Genomic DNA, 16,093 nt, shown 5'->3' with positions numbered 1-16,093 from the left:
ACTCCACATCATTGGTTAATCCTGCATAGCCTGTTAAGCCCTATAGCTCTTATGCATTGACTTTCTCTCACAGTCACACTGCATCATGGGTTTTACAACAAGACACAACTATTCAAACTGTTAGGGAAATTTTGAGACTGAGGCTAGCTAGTTGTACTTTGTGTACCTGAAGAATACCACCATTTTCAAGAAAAAAAAACATTCCACAAGTGGGGTGTCACTAAGGTAAATATCCAGCTGCTTCTGGCCACTACCATTTTCACTGGGTGCAAGAAGGGTACAGTTTGTAAGGCTTACTGTCATGTTCTGAATTGGTATGTGGTCTTGTACAAAGAGAGGCAGCCCTTCATTCCCGTGTGTCCCTGGGGATGTTTTCAGACTAACAGATATTCATTTATTTAGGAAGACTCACACAACCACTCCAGCCTCTTTGCTCATTTCTATGTTATTCCATTCTACACTTAAAATGTGTACTGCTACATTCTGCTTCTCAAGCTGGTGATTCAGCAATCCAATTTATCAGGAATGTGTAAAATCCCCCGGTGGAACTACATGTTGAGTTCCATTTTCCAGTCCAATGCAATGGATTTCCATAGGAAATCTATCTGCCAGTTTCGATCTGAGCCAGACCTACTTGCTCCACCTTATCTCCAACATAAGCAATTTCTTGCCTCCTGTAAGGCTCTCCCATAGATTGTTTACCAACATACTCAAATCTCCAGCTTTCCAGGAAAATGGGATAGGAAGAGCCATTTGCATGATTATCCCTAAGACAGCATATCTGCAGACTATCAGGATGATCAGCCCATGGACCAATAGTCCTGTTCAAGCACTTTTCAGAATTCCTTTAACTTTTCACAGCACTTTTCTTCATACACAGCAACGCTCCTTTACATTAATCTGTGGTCTGATTCTGGGTCCGTTCTCATATCAGCAGTAAGGGGGCATATAGCACTTCCTGCTCTTTCAGATGCTCCCCAGCAAGGCCAAGGCCAAAATGCTAAGATAAGTGACAAGAGATGGAGGTTTCCTATCTGTTACTGAGCATAAGAACAAAAGCTCAGATGGAACAGTATTACTTGTAAAACGATTGCTCAGTATTACTTGTAAAACGAATGGTAATTGCATCATGGAGGACTATGATTGCCACAAGTCTGTTCTTCTGGAACATCTATGTCTGAGAAAGCTGCATGATAAGCAGAACACAGCTTAATTTATCACTGCATCTCCATGCTAGACACTGGTGCAAATGTGTAGCCATTTGCTACACATCCCAGGAGCTCTGGGAGGTAGAAGCCCCCTGTAGGGAACAGCTGGCTTCCCACCTGCCACTGCTGTGGCTCAATTCTGGTTTGCAAGGCACAGGAGGTGAGGAACATCCTTCCTCTGTGGGTGCTGAATGGCTTCCTGGTCTCCTGTGGAGAGACAATAGAGACGTGGGTATAGAGTTGACTCACAGAGTAGATCTTTTTCTTGTTATTGTTGTTTTTGGTGTCTGTGTATGTATTTGTATGTGTTTCTGATGTGAGAAAAATAAAAAGCATTACTTTAAAAAAATGAATGTTTGCCCATAAGTAGCAACGCACACAGCAGAGTTTGTGGTGCACTAACAAAAGTGGCTGTAATCCATCTGACTTCACCTACTGAGTTTCTCCAAAAATAAGACAGTGTCTTATATTAATTTTTCCTCCCAAAGATGTGCTATGTCTTATTTTCAGGGAATGCCTTATTTTTCCAGGGGACGTCTTATTGTTCTGTTCGGTGGGCATGCTTCCAAACAAAAACTTTGCAACATCTTACTCTCGGGGGATGCCTTATATTTAGCACTTCAGCAAAACCTCTACTATGTCTTATTTTCAGGGGATGTCTTATTTTCGGAGAAACGGGGTATGAACTTGTGGGTTTGCAGTCATTAGAACTCTTCTTCCCATACAGTGTATACTAACCCTTTATCTGTATAAGAATACTGCAAGTATTTGTTGAGCGCAGGAAGGCTGTTAAGAAACTACTCAGTTCCCGCTATTTGCAAGGGAATGGGAGAAACAATGTGATTGTGGATATTTGCATACTCAGTACAAACACTGTTTTCCTGGGATGAGGGCTCGCATACAGGATGTTCACTCTTGATCTCCCTTTCCCTGATAGGCTTACCAGTGTCAGATGTTTTCTCCAGTACTGGCTGTGAAGATGAGGTTTCTAGTAAGTGGTTGTGTCTGGAATCTGGAGACAGGACACCTACAGTTATTGACAATTTTGGGTGATCTGCTCAGTTGATTTCTGCTTGCAATGTACACCTCTTCCACTGAACAACCCATCATTAGGTCTTCACCTGAGAACTTTTTTAGACATGGGAGCAGAATAATACAGCTGATGACAAACCTCTTGATATATAGCAGGGTCCCCAACATTTTTGAGCCTGTGGCATCTTTGCAACTGTGAGAGGGGGTGATGAATGCCAGCCCCTAAATAGTTGGGGAAATGGAACCACATGCTGACATTAAAAAGTCCAGATGCTAACTATTCTTGACTATTCTAACTATTCAGACAGCCTGCAGCCCTATTAGTATAACAGCAAATCTTTCTTAATGTTATGAACAGAAAGGGGGAAATAATATTTCCCCATAACCTATCAAAATTGTAAAATGATGCATCCTCCCCTCCTCTCTTTTACATGCATGGTAATAGAATGATAATCCACTTTAGTGGTTATAAATGAGGATCAGAAGTGAGAACTTGGTTTAGCTTTCACTGCTCTAATAGTGTGTGGGGGGGAGGGAAGAATCTGGAGATAATCTGGATCAGGATATTTTGAAGCCTTTCATTCTGGGCCTTGAAACTCTCACAATCATCTTGGAATTGGTGGCCGATTTTGAGATGCCTACTTTTATTTTCTGATGAGCAGAGGCCTGGGGGCCTGGGGGTGCATGTTGCACCGGGCGTGCGCCAGGGGGGAGGCAGCAAAAATTTCAGGTTTGTTTTTTGTATTTTTTTAGTGTTTTTCAGTTTTTGGCCTGCAGGGAACGCAGTTTTTAAGCTAACAGCATCAAAATTTCAGGTAGTTTTCGGGGGATTCTCCTGATGGTACCACCCAAGTTAGGTGAGGTTTGGTTCAGGTGATCCAAAGTTATGGATTCCCAAAGGGGGTGCCCCATTGTTTCCAATGGGAACTAATGGGAGATGGGGGCTACACGTTTGAGAGTCCACAACTTTGGACCCCCTGAACCAAACTTCACCAAACCCAGCTGGTATCATCAGGATAGTCTCCTAAAGATACCCTGAAATTTTGATGTGGCTAGCCTAAAAACTGTGCCCCCTGCAGGCTTAAAACTGAAAATGCACTAAAATACAAAATACATAAGCGAACGGGGGGGGGGGGGGGAAGGCAGCAAAACTCAGATTTTGCACCGGGCTCCATTTCCCCTAGCTATGCCTCTGCTGATGAGTTATGCCTGCAAGAAATGGACAGATGGGTGGGTGTGTGGATTCTGCTACTATTACAGATGCATTGGTAATAGGCAGTCAAGTGGTTTGTTTTGTTATAATAGTTGATTGGGATCAGAGCCATATGGCGGGCCCAGATGGAATCTTTGTCCAGGGCCCACAGTGGGACGTTACTGAATTTTGTGACAGCTCTGGTTTGATTTTGAAGAGTTCTAGTTTCGTTGGTGGTTTCTCCAGCCTTGGAAGAAACTGTCTCCCCCTCCGTTGATCATAACAGCACAATAGGGCAGAAACATTTTCTGTCAGGATGGATGCCAGTTTTTCATTAGTTGCTTATAAATGAAATTGTGTGTGTGTGCGCGTGTATCCTTATTTGTATACTCCAGGTCATATGACTTAATTGGCTCCAGCACTGTCAGAGACCTCCATTATGGCTGAAGAAGGGATTTCTTAGGGCAGTGGTGGCGAACCTTTTTGAGACCGAGTGCCCAAACTGCAACCCCAAACCCACTTATTTATCGCAAAGTGCCAACATGGCAATTTAACCTGAATAATGAGGTTTGAGTTTAGAAAAAAACGCTTGGCTCTGAGGCGTGCATTACTCGGGAGTAAGCTTGGTGGTAGTTGGTGGCTTTGGTTTGAAGCAACCGTGAAACTCTTCCAACGGGTGAATCATGACCCTAGGAGGGTTTACTCAAAAGCAAGCCCTTTTGCCAGCAACTGAGCTTATTTCCCAGGTAAAGGATCACGCTTTAGTTCTTTGCATGAAAATCAGTGGGGTTTAACAGCGCTTAACAGGGTTACCTACACTGCTTCCCCAAAACTAGGTCTTAGGTTTAATGCTAATAATCGAGCCCAGCGGCCCAGGCCAGCCTAGATATGGGAGGGGGGCAACTCTGTTTGCATGGAGAGGGCTCTGAGTGCCACCTCTGGCACCCGTGCCATAGGTTCGCCACCACTGTCTTAGGGAGAGGCACTTGCTTAGGGAGTCTCCACTGACTCAAGCAGGAGTGGCACAGCAGGGTGACACCCATCATTCTTGCTACTGAAGAGTCCAAGCCAAGAGTCCAAGTACTGGCAGAGACACCGGGGATTAGGCTGTTTGCTCATGGCAAGCAGCAGTGTTCTACAGCAGCAGCCAACAGGAACATCCCTTCCAGTGAACGGCCAGTCCACTTATTTGTATATGGATTTCTAGGGAGCTCAGCAGTGGCCTTTCTTCCTCCGAATCTGTAGATCTGATCCCGTATGGGTACCACCTTAAGGGTCTTACTGAAAGTCACGCTGGGAACTGAGTGAATGAAGAAGAAGAAGAGTTTGGATCTATACTTTCCTTCCTGTCCTGTAAGGAGACTCAAAGGGGCTTACAAATTCCTTTCCCTTCCTCCCCCCCACAACAGGCACCTTGTGAGCTAGGTGGGGCTGAGAGAGTTCTGAGAGAATTGTGTCTAGCCTATGGTACCCAGAAGGAATGTAGGAGTGCAGATGCAAATCTGGTTCACCAGATAAGATTCCGCCACTCATGTGGATCAAACCCAGTTCTCCAGATTAGAGTCTATCTGCTCTTAACCACTACACAAAGCTGGCTGTATGGAGCTCTGAATGGTTTTTTCCTTTAAATAGAAGGAGTACAGGGGCCTGATTTTGACTGTGACCGTGGTGCAAGGAGAGGACTTACGTTTTCCTCTATGAACCAGCCCAGCTCCACTGGGGAAAACACATGCTAACAGTTGTATGTTGTCCCAATGACACAAATAGCAATTCTGAGGGGGTCATTTTAGACTGGGAAAATAAATCTTCCCTCACACTATAGCAGGGATGGCAAACCTTTTCGAGACCGAGTGCCTAAATTGCAACCCAAAACCCACTTATTTATCACAAAGTGCCAACATGGCAATTTAACCTGAATACTGAGGTTTCAGTTTAGAAAAAACGGTTGGCTCCGAGACGTGCGTTAGTCGGTGGCTTTGCTTTGAAGCAACCGTGCAACTCTTCGAACAGGTGAATCACGACCCTAGAAGGGTTTACGCAGAAGCAAGCCCCATTGCCAGCAACCGAGCTTACTCCTAGGTAAAGGATCACACTTAAGTTCTTAGCATGAAAATCAGTGGAGTTTAACAGTACTTAATAGGGTTACCTACACTGCTTCCCCAAAACTAGGTCTTAGGTTTAATGCTAATAATCGAGTCCAGCGGCCCAGGCCAGCCTAGATGTGTGTGTGTGGGGGGCGATTCCCCACCCACATGACAAACTCTGTTTGCGTGTTGTCCTGCGCCCGGGGCGGAGTCCCTTCCGGGACCCCCTCTGCCAACCCACCTTCCCCTGCCCGGCTGCTGGAACCGCAGGCCTCACTCCCATTCTCCGGGGAGTGGACTAACTGAGACAGCCGTCTCAGCCACAGGATGCCCCGGCTACCCACGGGTGTCCCAAGGTCTGCAGAACTCTAGGCAGGGTAAGCAGGGACGCCTCCCCACCAGCCCTTGCCTTGATAGCCTTTCCCTGGACCGTGCCCTCTCGCCTCCGTCCCTCCTCCACCTCCAGGGGTTTCTCCCCCAGAACACTTCCCTGCCTTTCTCCAACCCTTCCCAGCTCTCCTCCCACGCACACCGTCCCCCACCTTCCCTCCTTCCCGTCCTCAACCACCCCTTGCCTACCGGACTTCCTCCCTTTTATCCCCTCGCTCGTTGGGGCAGGGGTTGAAGACGCCGCCTCACCGCAGCTGCACTCCCGGCCACCTCCCCTAATTAGCCCAAGAGGGCTCAGCTGGCTCCCCCCGCCTGGCACGGCTTTGGCCGGGCAGCCGCAGCGGCGGGGCTCTTCGTCGTCCGGCGTGCCTGCTGGACGACCAACGGCACGTTCTTCGCCGGCGGAGCCTCCGCACACTCCGCTGGCTGCCTCCCGCGCCGCCGGGGAGCCGTCTGCGGGGCCCGTGGCCGGGGAGGGGAGTGGGCCCGAGGCCAGGGAGGGGGTCGGGGCTACCCCTGCACCCGGACACGTGTGCCCATAGAGAGGGCTCTTGAGTGCCACCTCTGGCACCCATGCCATAGGCTCCCCACCACTGCACTATAGTATCAATCCTAACTGGTGCCTAGCATCCCTGCTTTCTAAAGGGAGAAAATGCTGGAAGCTCCATTGACAGAACTCCAAACATCACAATTGGTTTGGCTCTTATTTATCTCAAACTGAACGTGAGGAAAACCAGAACGCCACACTATGCCACACAGAACGCCACACAGCTCATTGAGTAACACATGTTACAGTGACATGCCTCTGAAGACACCAGCCATAGATGTGGGTGAAACGTTAGGAGAAAAAATACTACCAGATCATGGCCGCACAGCTCGGAAAACTCACAACCGCTGAAACCAGGATTAATTACTCCTGTTGTCTTTAGCCAAAGCCTTATCCCTCAATTGCTCATCTTCACTTCAGTTTCTAAATGAGGTTGTGAGAACAATGAAACGTGACCAGACGTTTGCTTAATGAGCCCTGATCTCTGTGGTAAGAAACACCACTGAAGATGCCCGATGTACTTGTTTTAAATTTCAGTCACATTCAACACACACAAAAGTTTAATTGTTCAACTCACAGAAGATGTGTAAAAGCAGAGTGGCCTACAGAGATGATTGAACTCCAGGGCTGCACGACTGCCTCAGAAATTGCCAGCTCTGCAGAACACAGGGAGTGTTTCTAATGTGGGAGAATGGAGAGGGACAGAAGGCCAGATACACGTGCAAGAATAAAACACATTAAAAGAAGGTGAACTAACCCAAGCTGCAAAAATTGCTGCAACAGAAATCCCCTTTAATGCAGTCTGGGTCACTGGGTCTGGGTCACTGCCACTGAACTACAAACCAGACTCTGGAAATTACTGGGGAAGATATGAAGAAGAGTTGGATTTATATCCCCCCTTTCTCTCCTGTAAGGAGACTCAAAGGGACTTACAAACTCCTTTCCCTTCCCCCCTCACAACAAACACCCTGCAAGGTAGGTGGGGCTCTGGATTACATTTCCCTAATTCTGCATAGTTACAATCCATTCCTAAAATAAGCAGGAGTAACCCAACAAATACCAACAATTGTCTGCATATTACAGAAGAGTAGCTGAGTTCCAGATCTGATAAATGAGAGTTTACTAAGCAAATTAGTAGTGGAAAGTGCTGTCAAATCACAGATGATTATGGTGACTCCTGTAATGTTTTAAAGCCATGAGATAAGCGGCTGTGGTTTGTCATTGCCCGCCTGTGCATATCAGCCCTGGACTTCCTTGGTGGTCTCCCATCCAAGTACTAACCAGCTTAGCTTCTGTGATCTAATAAGGTCAGTGTAGCCAATGGAGCAGCAGTGGCGTAGTGGCTAAGAGCAGTGGCTAAGAGCAGGTGCACTCTGATCTGGAGGAACCGGGTTTGATTCCCAGCTCTGCCGCTTGAGCTGTGGAGGCTTATCTGGGGAATTCAGATTAGCCTGTGCACTCCCACACACGCCAGCTGGGTGACCTTGGGCTAGTCACAGCTTTTTGGAGCTCTCTCAGCCCCACCCACCTCACAGGGTGTTTGTTGTGAGGGGGGAAGGGCAAGGAGATTGTAAGCCCCTTTGAGTCTCCTACAGGAGAGAAAGGGGGGATATAAATCCAAACTCTTCAAACTCTTCAATGGGAAATTAGCTTAAGGTTCTCTTCTCATCCATACACTTGTGAATGGCCACTGTGTTTATCTTGTATGATCTGAGCTTTGCAAAGAAATGTCACAGAAGGCATCTCTTGCATTTTATTTCCTTTTTACCCTATTGTGCACATTTTCCCTCTATACCCGTGTATGTATTTGCCAGCTAAGCAGATACAGTTCATACCTTTAATTACACTGACTCTAGTCCATGAAAACTTAAGCCATGGCCCGTCTGTGAATCTTTAAGTGTCACAAGTCCTTTTTGAAAATCAACAAGCAAACCTTTAAAAATAGTATCTTTTCCCAAAAGCAGATAATTCTCAGAAAGAAAAGAACACAAATGCCCCTTTTCTACCTTATTCTTCAAAAGCTCAGGGAAATCTAAAGAATTTCTGTTTGTGCAGAGAAATAGCTTCAGCAGCTACTAACAATGGCAAAATAAAATCTGGGGACTAAAACTCATACAAGGACAGCTTCTGGGCCACAGAGAATGAAGGCAGCAAAACCCATTACAGTAAAGCTGCTTCTCTTGTTCCAACCAATCACAACTCGTTTGTTCTCCTTTAATATTTCACCACATTCACCTGTTGTATTCACTGATTCCCTTCTGCAAAGCAAGGAGTCTTCCATCAAAACTAATACTATTTCTCAAATATGAGGCCTCTTCAGTGTGCTATCCGTGACTCAGGAAGAATCATGCCCTACGTTTGGCCTATATATATATATGTTTGAATGCTCATACAATTGGCAAGACAAAATAGAAGTCATTTCCTTTCTGTCACTCAGAAATGTGACAACTCACACAAAGATCTTTAAACCTTGCCTGAGGCCGAATTGTCTGGGGATGAGATCTAGAAAAAGACCGTCTGCACTATGTTTTTTTTAAAGAGAACGATCTAAGAGTAACTTGAAAGCAAACAAAACAAGGACATCCCATATCATAGGTTACATGTGGTTTTTCAACAGGTGAAACACAACCTTATAAAAAGAAATATCTGTTTTCATGACACGTGGGCGTATTATAAATCTGTAGCCAAAAGAATGTCCCTTCCTCATACTTCTCTTTAGAAAAGAACCCATAAATGGTTCTCAGCAAAATAGCACAGCTGTCAAACTCACACCCCTCCAGATGTTATGGACTACAGTTCCCATCATGCTGGCAAGGGGTGATGGGAACTGTAGTCCATAACATCTGGAGGGCTGCAAGTTTGACACCTAGAGGGCTTTAAGCAAGATGGCCTCAGATGTGCTAAGTGGGAACCCATACTTATGGATGGTCATAGAAGGTGAGTAGGACCTCACCCATGCAGCATCACCAGTAATGGGGGATAGCAGAACATATTCTGCTACTTGGGTCATCAAAGTCTGAAGCCTTCCTTCTGGTGGAAGAGCTGTTTAAAATAGGGAATGACTCTCTGGACTGGAGGAAGGTTTCAAAAAGAAAAGTGGTAGAATACATGCCAGGGTATACATATGGAGGTGTCATGCCCCCATTTTGGTGAATGTACATAGAAGAAGAGTTTGGATTTATATCCCACTTTTCTCAACTACAGGGAGTCTCAAAGCAGCTTACAAACTGGGGTGTTGTGTGATTTCTGGGCTGTATGGCTGTGTTCTAGTAGCATTTTCTTCTGATGTTTCTCCTGCGTCTGTGGCTGGCATCTTCAGAGGATCTGATGGTAGTAAAACAAGTGGGGTATATATACCATATACCTGATGGTGTTTTACTACCATCAGGTCCTCTGAAGATGCCAGCCACAGATGCAGGAGAAACATCAGGAGAAAATGCTACTAGAACACAGCCATACAGCCTGGAAACCACACAACACCCCAGTGATTCCGGTCGTGAAAGCCTTCGACAATACAGCTTGCAAACTCCTTCCCTTCCTCTCTCCTCAACAGACACCTTGTGAGGTGGGTGAGACTGAGAGAGTTCTGAGAGAACTGTGACTAGCCCAAGGTCACCCAGTAGGCTTCATGTGCAGGAGTGGGGAAATCAAACCCAGTTCTCCAGATTAGAGTCCACCGCTCTTAATCACTACAACGTGCTGGCTGTGAATGAGGGCAGATTCACCATGTTGAGCTCCACTTTCCCTCTATGTGTATTGCCTGCGCACCAATATACCATGCTTCTTTCTCGCATTTGTGGTGAGCCCCAATGGACGTGGGCCCTGGGAAATTACCCCTTTTGTCCATTAGGTAAAGTAATCCTGAAGGTAAATACATGCAAAGATTTTTACATGTGCCCTCTTTGAGGGAAAAGGGGTTTGCTGCAATACAATACTTACTTTGCTGTGAGGAGAGGATTCTGAGACAGTCACAATTTACAGCTGGAAGAACAACAAATGACATTAATCTTAAAGCATCCCTTCAGCTCGGTTGGCGACTACCTGAGAGCTCTCACCTGTGGCAAATGATTACATTTACTCCTGCCGGGAATGTGGCTGGGCAGCCGAATGTTAAAGAGGGCCTGCAGCGCAGCCTGTGCTGCTTGGCTTTTGGCCAGCTTCTTGCTACGTCCCGAGCCTTCAAATGTTCTCCCATCCACTCTTACTGCCATCACAAAACTCTTGACATGTTGCTTCTCCACAGTCTCCGAAAGGCAGACGTACCTCAGTCCCGACCGCAGCTCATTGAGTAACACCACGGGGTTCTTTTCGCTCTCTGTGCTGGAAGCCATCTTGCGCTTGTTTTGTTTACCGTGGCCCATTAAGTCCAAGGTGTGGTAGAGGAATCTCCCGTGCCGGTAAGCCGTGGAAAGCAATTCATTATTCATAGGCTTATAGACCGAGAAGTCCTTACTGCGCGTCGATGGTTCGAACTCCTTGAACAGAGTATCTGGAAAGTCTGCCTGGTCTGATGTAAAGTCTGTGGAAGGGTTGAAGCAATTCCCCATGGCAAAATGAGCTTGGCACGCATTGGGAAACTGAACGAAAGACTTCAGGGCCAATTCAGCCGCCTTCATTTTGGCCTTCTTTTTTGTTGGTCCGGTGCCTTCAAACGTAAGTCCGTTTACTTCCACAGCAACTGCAAATACTGGAGCATGGACTGGGCCTGTCTGAGACACCATTTTGTATTGTAAACCTGGTTTAAGTTCATGTAGCTGGACCAGAGCATTCTTTGGCGTTACTGACCAAGAGACCTTCTTCCAGATGAGTTGGAGTTTGCAGAAATGCCCATTGTTGCCCTCTTCTAGGGGCCTTTTCCTTTTGAGGCTGGAAACTCCCACTTTTGACCTTTCATTAGAGGTGATTGGATGATCTTCCAGGTTGCCAATGTTGCGGTTCTCCTTCACCTCTGCGCTGCTTGTACCTATTAGCAAAACAGAAAAAAAAAGAAGCCCGCCAACATTATTGATGTCATTGTGACGTCTAAGATCAAGACCATGAAGAAGAGAGTTCACTAATGTTCTCAATGAAGTTGTACCGGTGGTTTCAAATAGCTTAGGGATGGCCAATATAACATAGCTATTTTAAACAAAGGCCCTTTTAGGAAGGGAGGTGAAACTTTTGAGCCGGTGTGGTGTAGCGATTAAGAGCAGTGGATGCTAATCTGGGGAACTGGGTTTGATTCCCAGTTCTTACACAGTTTAGAACTGCTCTTCAAACTCTCTCAGCCCCACCTGCCTCACAAGGGGATAGGAAGGGAAAGGAGCTTGTGGGATAGGAAGGGAAAGGAGCTTGTAAGCTGCCCTGAGTCTCCTTACAAGAGAAAAAGGTGCGGTATAAATCCAAACACCTCTATAAATCCAAACTCTTCTTTGAAATATCTCTGCCAGCTGCTCGGTCGAGCTTCTACTTCTCTTCCTGTTTGAAGGCACTAAAGATTAGGCATAGCCAGAGGCAGAATCCTTGTGGGATAAGTCCTAAGGCTGTTGGCCCTTGACTCTTCATCCACAACTTGCAGCCTATGGCTTTGCGTCAGGCGGCCCAATGGATCCAGCAGCCAGCCAGGATGCAGTTTACTATACTACCCTTGTTTGTGCATTTAAATTATACTTTCGTAAGTCTTTTGGGTCTCCACTGAGAAGGAGGTAAGCTGCCCAAGCAAACAATCTGCTTCACTTGTAGCACTATCCTAAGCAGAGAAGAAGAAGAGTTGTTGTTTATTATTATTATTATTATTATTATTATTATTATTATTATTATTATTATTATTATTATTATTATTATTATTATTATTATTATTATTATTATTTAGATTTAGATTTAATATACCGCCCTATCCCCGAAGGGCTCAGGGCAGTGAACAATATAAAATATTATATACCGTATATACTCGCGTATAAGTCGACCGGCATATAAGTCGAGGCACCTAATTTTACCACAAAAAACTGGGAAAACTTATTGACTCGTGTATAAGTCGAGGGTGGGAAATGCAGCAGCAGCTGCTGGTAAATTTCAAAAATAAAAATAGATGCCAATAAAATTACATCAATTGAGGCATCAGTAGGTTAAATGCTTTTGAATATTTATTTCAAAGAAAAACAGTAAACTAGCTCTGCAAGTGGAAAAAAGGGTCAACAAGAACAATATGGTATCAACAATAACTTTAAAAGTACAAAAACCTTAGCTCAACCAGCAACCAAGCTAAAACAGAAGAGTTAAAATCCTCCAAAACTGGATTCCTCATCATCATCTGTATGTCCAAATGTAACCCAACTTAGATTTTAAGAGGGATATTATCAGAAATGGAAAATCTACTATTAGCTTCCATTGTAAACAATGGGGGATGGGGCATCCCCTTTGGGGGTCCTCTGACCCAAACTTCACCAAACCTGGCTGGTATCATAAAGAGACTCTCCTGATGAGACCGGCCAGGTTTGGTGAAGTTTGGTTCAGAGGGTCCAAAGTTATGGACCCTCAAAAGGGTAGCCCCATCTACTAATAGCTCCCATTGAAAACAATGGGGAATGGGGGCACCTCCTTTGGGGGTCCATAACTTTGGACCCCCTGAACCAAACTTTACCAAACTTAGCTGGTATCATCAGGAGTGTCTTCTGAGGGTACCCTGAAATTTTGGTGTCGCTAGCATAAAAACTGCGCCCCCTGCTGGCTGGCAAAGTAAAAACACACAAAAATTTAATGACCCGCGTTTAAGTCGAGGGGAACTTTTTCAGCATTAAAAATGTGCTGAAAAATTCGACTTATACATGAGTATATACGGTATAAAAAACATACATACAATTTAAAACAGTTACATTCTAAAACCATGTCCCATGAACCCATTACAACCCTCCCCAGAAAGGAATAATGGGTTCCGATGATATTAGGGACCCCTGTAATCACGGGGGGGGGGGGGCAGAGGCACCATCAGCGGCTGGTCTCTCCAAAGGCCCGGTGGAACAACTCGGTCTTACAGGCCCTGCGGAACTCCCCAAGGTCACGCAGGGCCCGGACAGCTGGTGGTAGAGTGTTTCACCAGGCCGGAGCCAGAGCCGTAAAGGCCCTGGCCCGAGTGGAGGTCAGCCGCGTCATTGAGGGGCCAGGGATCTCCAGTAAATTGGCCTCTGCTGAACACAGAGGTCGAACCGGGACATATGGGGTAATGCGGTCCTGAAGGTACGAGTTGGATTTATATCCCCCCTTTCTCTCCTGTAGGAGATTCAAAGGGGCTTACACACTCCTTACCCCCCTCCCAATAACAAACAAACAGCTGTGAGGTAGGTGGGGCTGAGAGAGCTCAGAAGAACTGTGACTAGCCCAAGGTCACCCAGATGGCATGTGTTGGAGTGTACAGGCTAATCTGAATTCCCCAGATAAGCCTCCACAGCGCAGGCGGCAGAGCGGGGAATCAAACCTGGTTCCTCCAGATTAGAGCACACCTGCTCTTAACCATTATGCCACTTAGATCCTTCTAAGCTCATTTATTCAATGTACAAAGAAGGGTGTAAGTCTAGTTAGGATGCCACTATCACGTCACTCTGTGAACTTTGCAGTCGCTTGCCAGTTCCTCCCAACCAATATTGAGAGCCAGTCTGGAGTAGTGGACTATGATCCGTGAGACCCAGGTTATAATCTCTGCTCTATCATAGAAGCTGACTGGGTCAGTCACACACTCAGCCTAACCAACCTAGCAGGGTTGTTTAGAGGAAAAAGTAGAGGAGAGAAGAAGCTGCTTTGGGTTCAAAGAAATTATATAAATAAACATTCTGCGGACTACACCGAATTGGCTTGCATTTTATTTCCTCTTAATCTCCTGTCCTTGGGGGCCAACATAATGACACTGTCCCTCTTTAAACAAACTAAGAAACAAATATATCACAGTATTGTCCAGAGCTTTCACAGCTGGAATCAACTGGCTATTGTGGGTTTTCTGAGTTGTGTGGCTGTGATTTGTTAGTTTTTGTTTCTAATGTTTTGCCCATATCTATGGCTAGCATCTTAAAAGGTATGTCATGGTGAGAAGTGTTTCTCGTTGTGGGGCAGTCACCTATCATACTTTCACAGAGATGATTTCTTTATACACAAACTTATTAAAACTAAAACAAAAAAAAAAAAACAACCACCCGACACACATTTTGTTACCAGATTTAGAACTGCTTACAGAAAAGTAGGGTCTGTTCTCAGATCCATACCTCTCTCTCTCTCTCTCTCTCTCTCTCTCTCTAATAGGTTTTTACAGACCCAATTATTGTATATAATGATATTGAAGTCGGGAAGCATGGAGTGAAAGATAGCTCTTGTTTCACACTCTATTCAGGTTTGAAAAGAATTTGTATTGATTCTGCACCACTGAATAAGAAAACACAGGGGGTTGTTTGTATTTATAATTCATATTGCCTTTTCAAATCTCTGTTTCACTCTCTCACCCCTCCTTCCATGCCGGTTGCATGCATTCGTGAATATAGAAAATTCATGTTTAGGTCTTCATATTCTGCCATGAACACATAGCCTAACCAGTTCTGAGAACATAAAAACCAATTCCCTTTAAGGTCTGAAAGTTTTCTCTGGCCTTATCTTAATGTTACTAAAATAAACGTGGTCACATCCCAACATAGGAATTTTGAGTATCTGATTATACAAATCTGGTCACCAGTACTATTTCCACAGCACTGGTCAGTCTTGATTCTATGAGCCAATGCAATTATTATGGCTTATAACGCATAAAACACCTTCTTTAGGGCTCTTCATTCTGCAGTGAGGTTGTAGTGGGATCTCTGTTTACATTTGAGGAGGCACCCCACTCCCTGCTGTGTGGCTTGCCTGCTGAGCTCTCCCAGGTTTCTTTTCCTGGTCCTCTTAACACTGCCCATCAACTCACTCTTAAAGGCACACATTTCAACTCACCCAGTAGTTGCAAGATGGCTGGCTTTGTTAAAGCCCTTTCAATTGCTGTTATATTGATATTGTGGCCCCTTTCCAAAAACAATCCCCCACCCAAATGAAGGAGGCAAAGATATTCCATGGACCACACTCTGCTGAAGAAGGGGACCATGTCCTACGATGGATATTCTCCCCCCCCCCCCGACTGCTGCTGGTGCTGCCACGGGAGGAGAGAGAGGCTTGTTATTTTGATATTGCTTAGTATTTTAATATTCCTGTATTAGATCTATCATTATTTTGATATGGTATAAATGCTTCAAGTTGAAATACAGTTTTAAAAAGACCTCCCAATCATTGGGGAGGGTAGAAGTAGAGCGGGGGAGGGGAGGTGGAACAAAAAAGCCCGAAGCAAAGAAGAACACAGGGCCATTTGTGTTATCTTCCCTGCGAGGCAGTGGAAAAGGTCACTCTTTGCCTGCTCTCACAAACAGTGAAGATTATGGAATCTACCCCACAGCGAGTGTGAGTGGGGGGAAGGGAGGCGTCCATAACAGAAGCTCTGTCCTGAAGAGAATCTCCCTTCAGTGTAGGACAGAAGACCAGAGTGAAATTGTCCTATGTTTTATACTGGGAATAGGGTTGCTAATTCCTGCTTGGAAAATATTTGTAGATTTTAGGGTGGAGCCTGTGGGGGACAAGGTTTGAGGAGAGGCATCAGCTGGGT

The 16,093-nt window shown here is 45.4% G+C and overlaps 1 protein-coding gene across 2 annotated transcripts in view; it reads right to left on the bottom strand.

The window, feature by feature from the left end:
• Positions 1-16,093, bottom strand: part of ADARB2 (adenosine deaminase RNA specific B2 (inactive)) — a 444,652-nt gene that overhangs the window by 125,930 nt on the left and 302,629 nt on the right. For both annotated transcript variants that reach the window (XM_048510870.1, XM_048510871.1), the window contains one exon: positions 10,509-11,416. In XM_048510870.1, the coding sequence (XP_048366827.1) occupies positions 10,509-11,416 (908 nt within the window). The remainder of the gene's footprint in view (positions 1-10,508; positions 11,417-16,093) is intronic.

The sequence above is a fragment of the Sphaerodactylus townsendi genome, linkage group LG11 (assembly GCF_021028975.2).
Source record: "Sphaerodactylus townsendi isolate TG3544 linkage group LG11, MPM_Stown_v2.3, whole genome shotgun sequence".
Taxonomy (NCBI): Eukaryota; Metazoa; Chordata; class Lepidosauria; order Squamata; family Sphaerodactylidae; genus Sphaerodactylus; species Sphaerodactylus townsendi.
The sequence above is the reverse complement of the archived record's forward strand: the minus strand, read 5'-3'. Positions and strand labels throughout refer to the sequence as shown.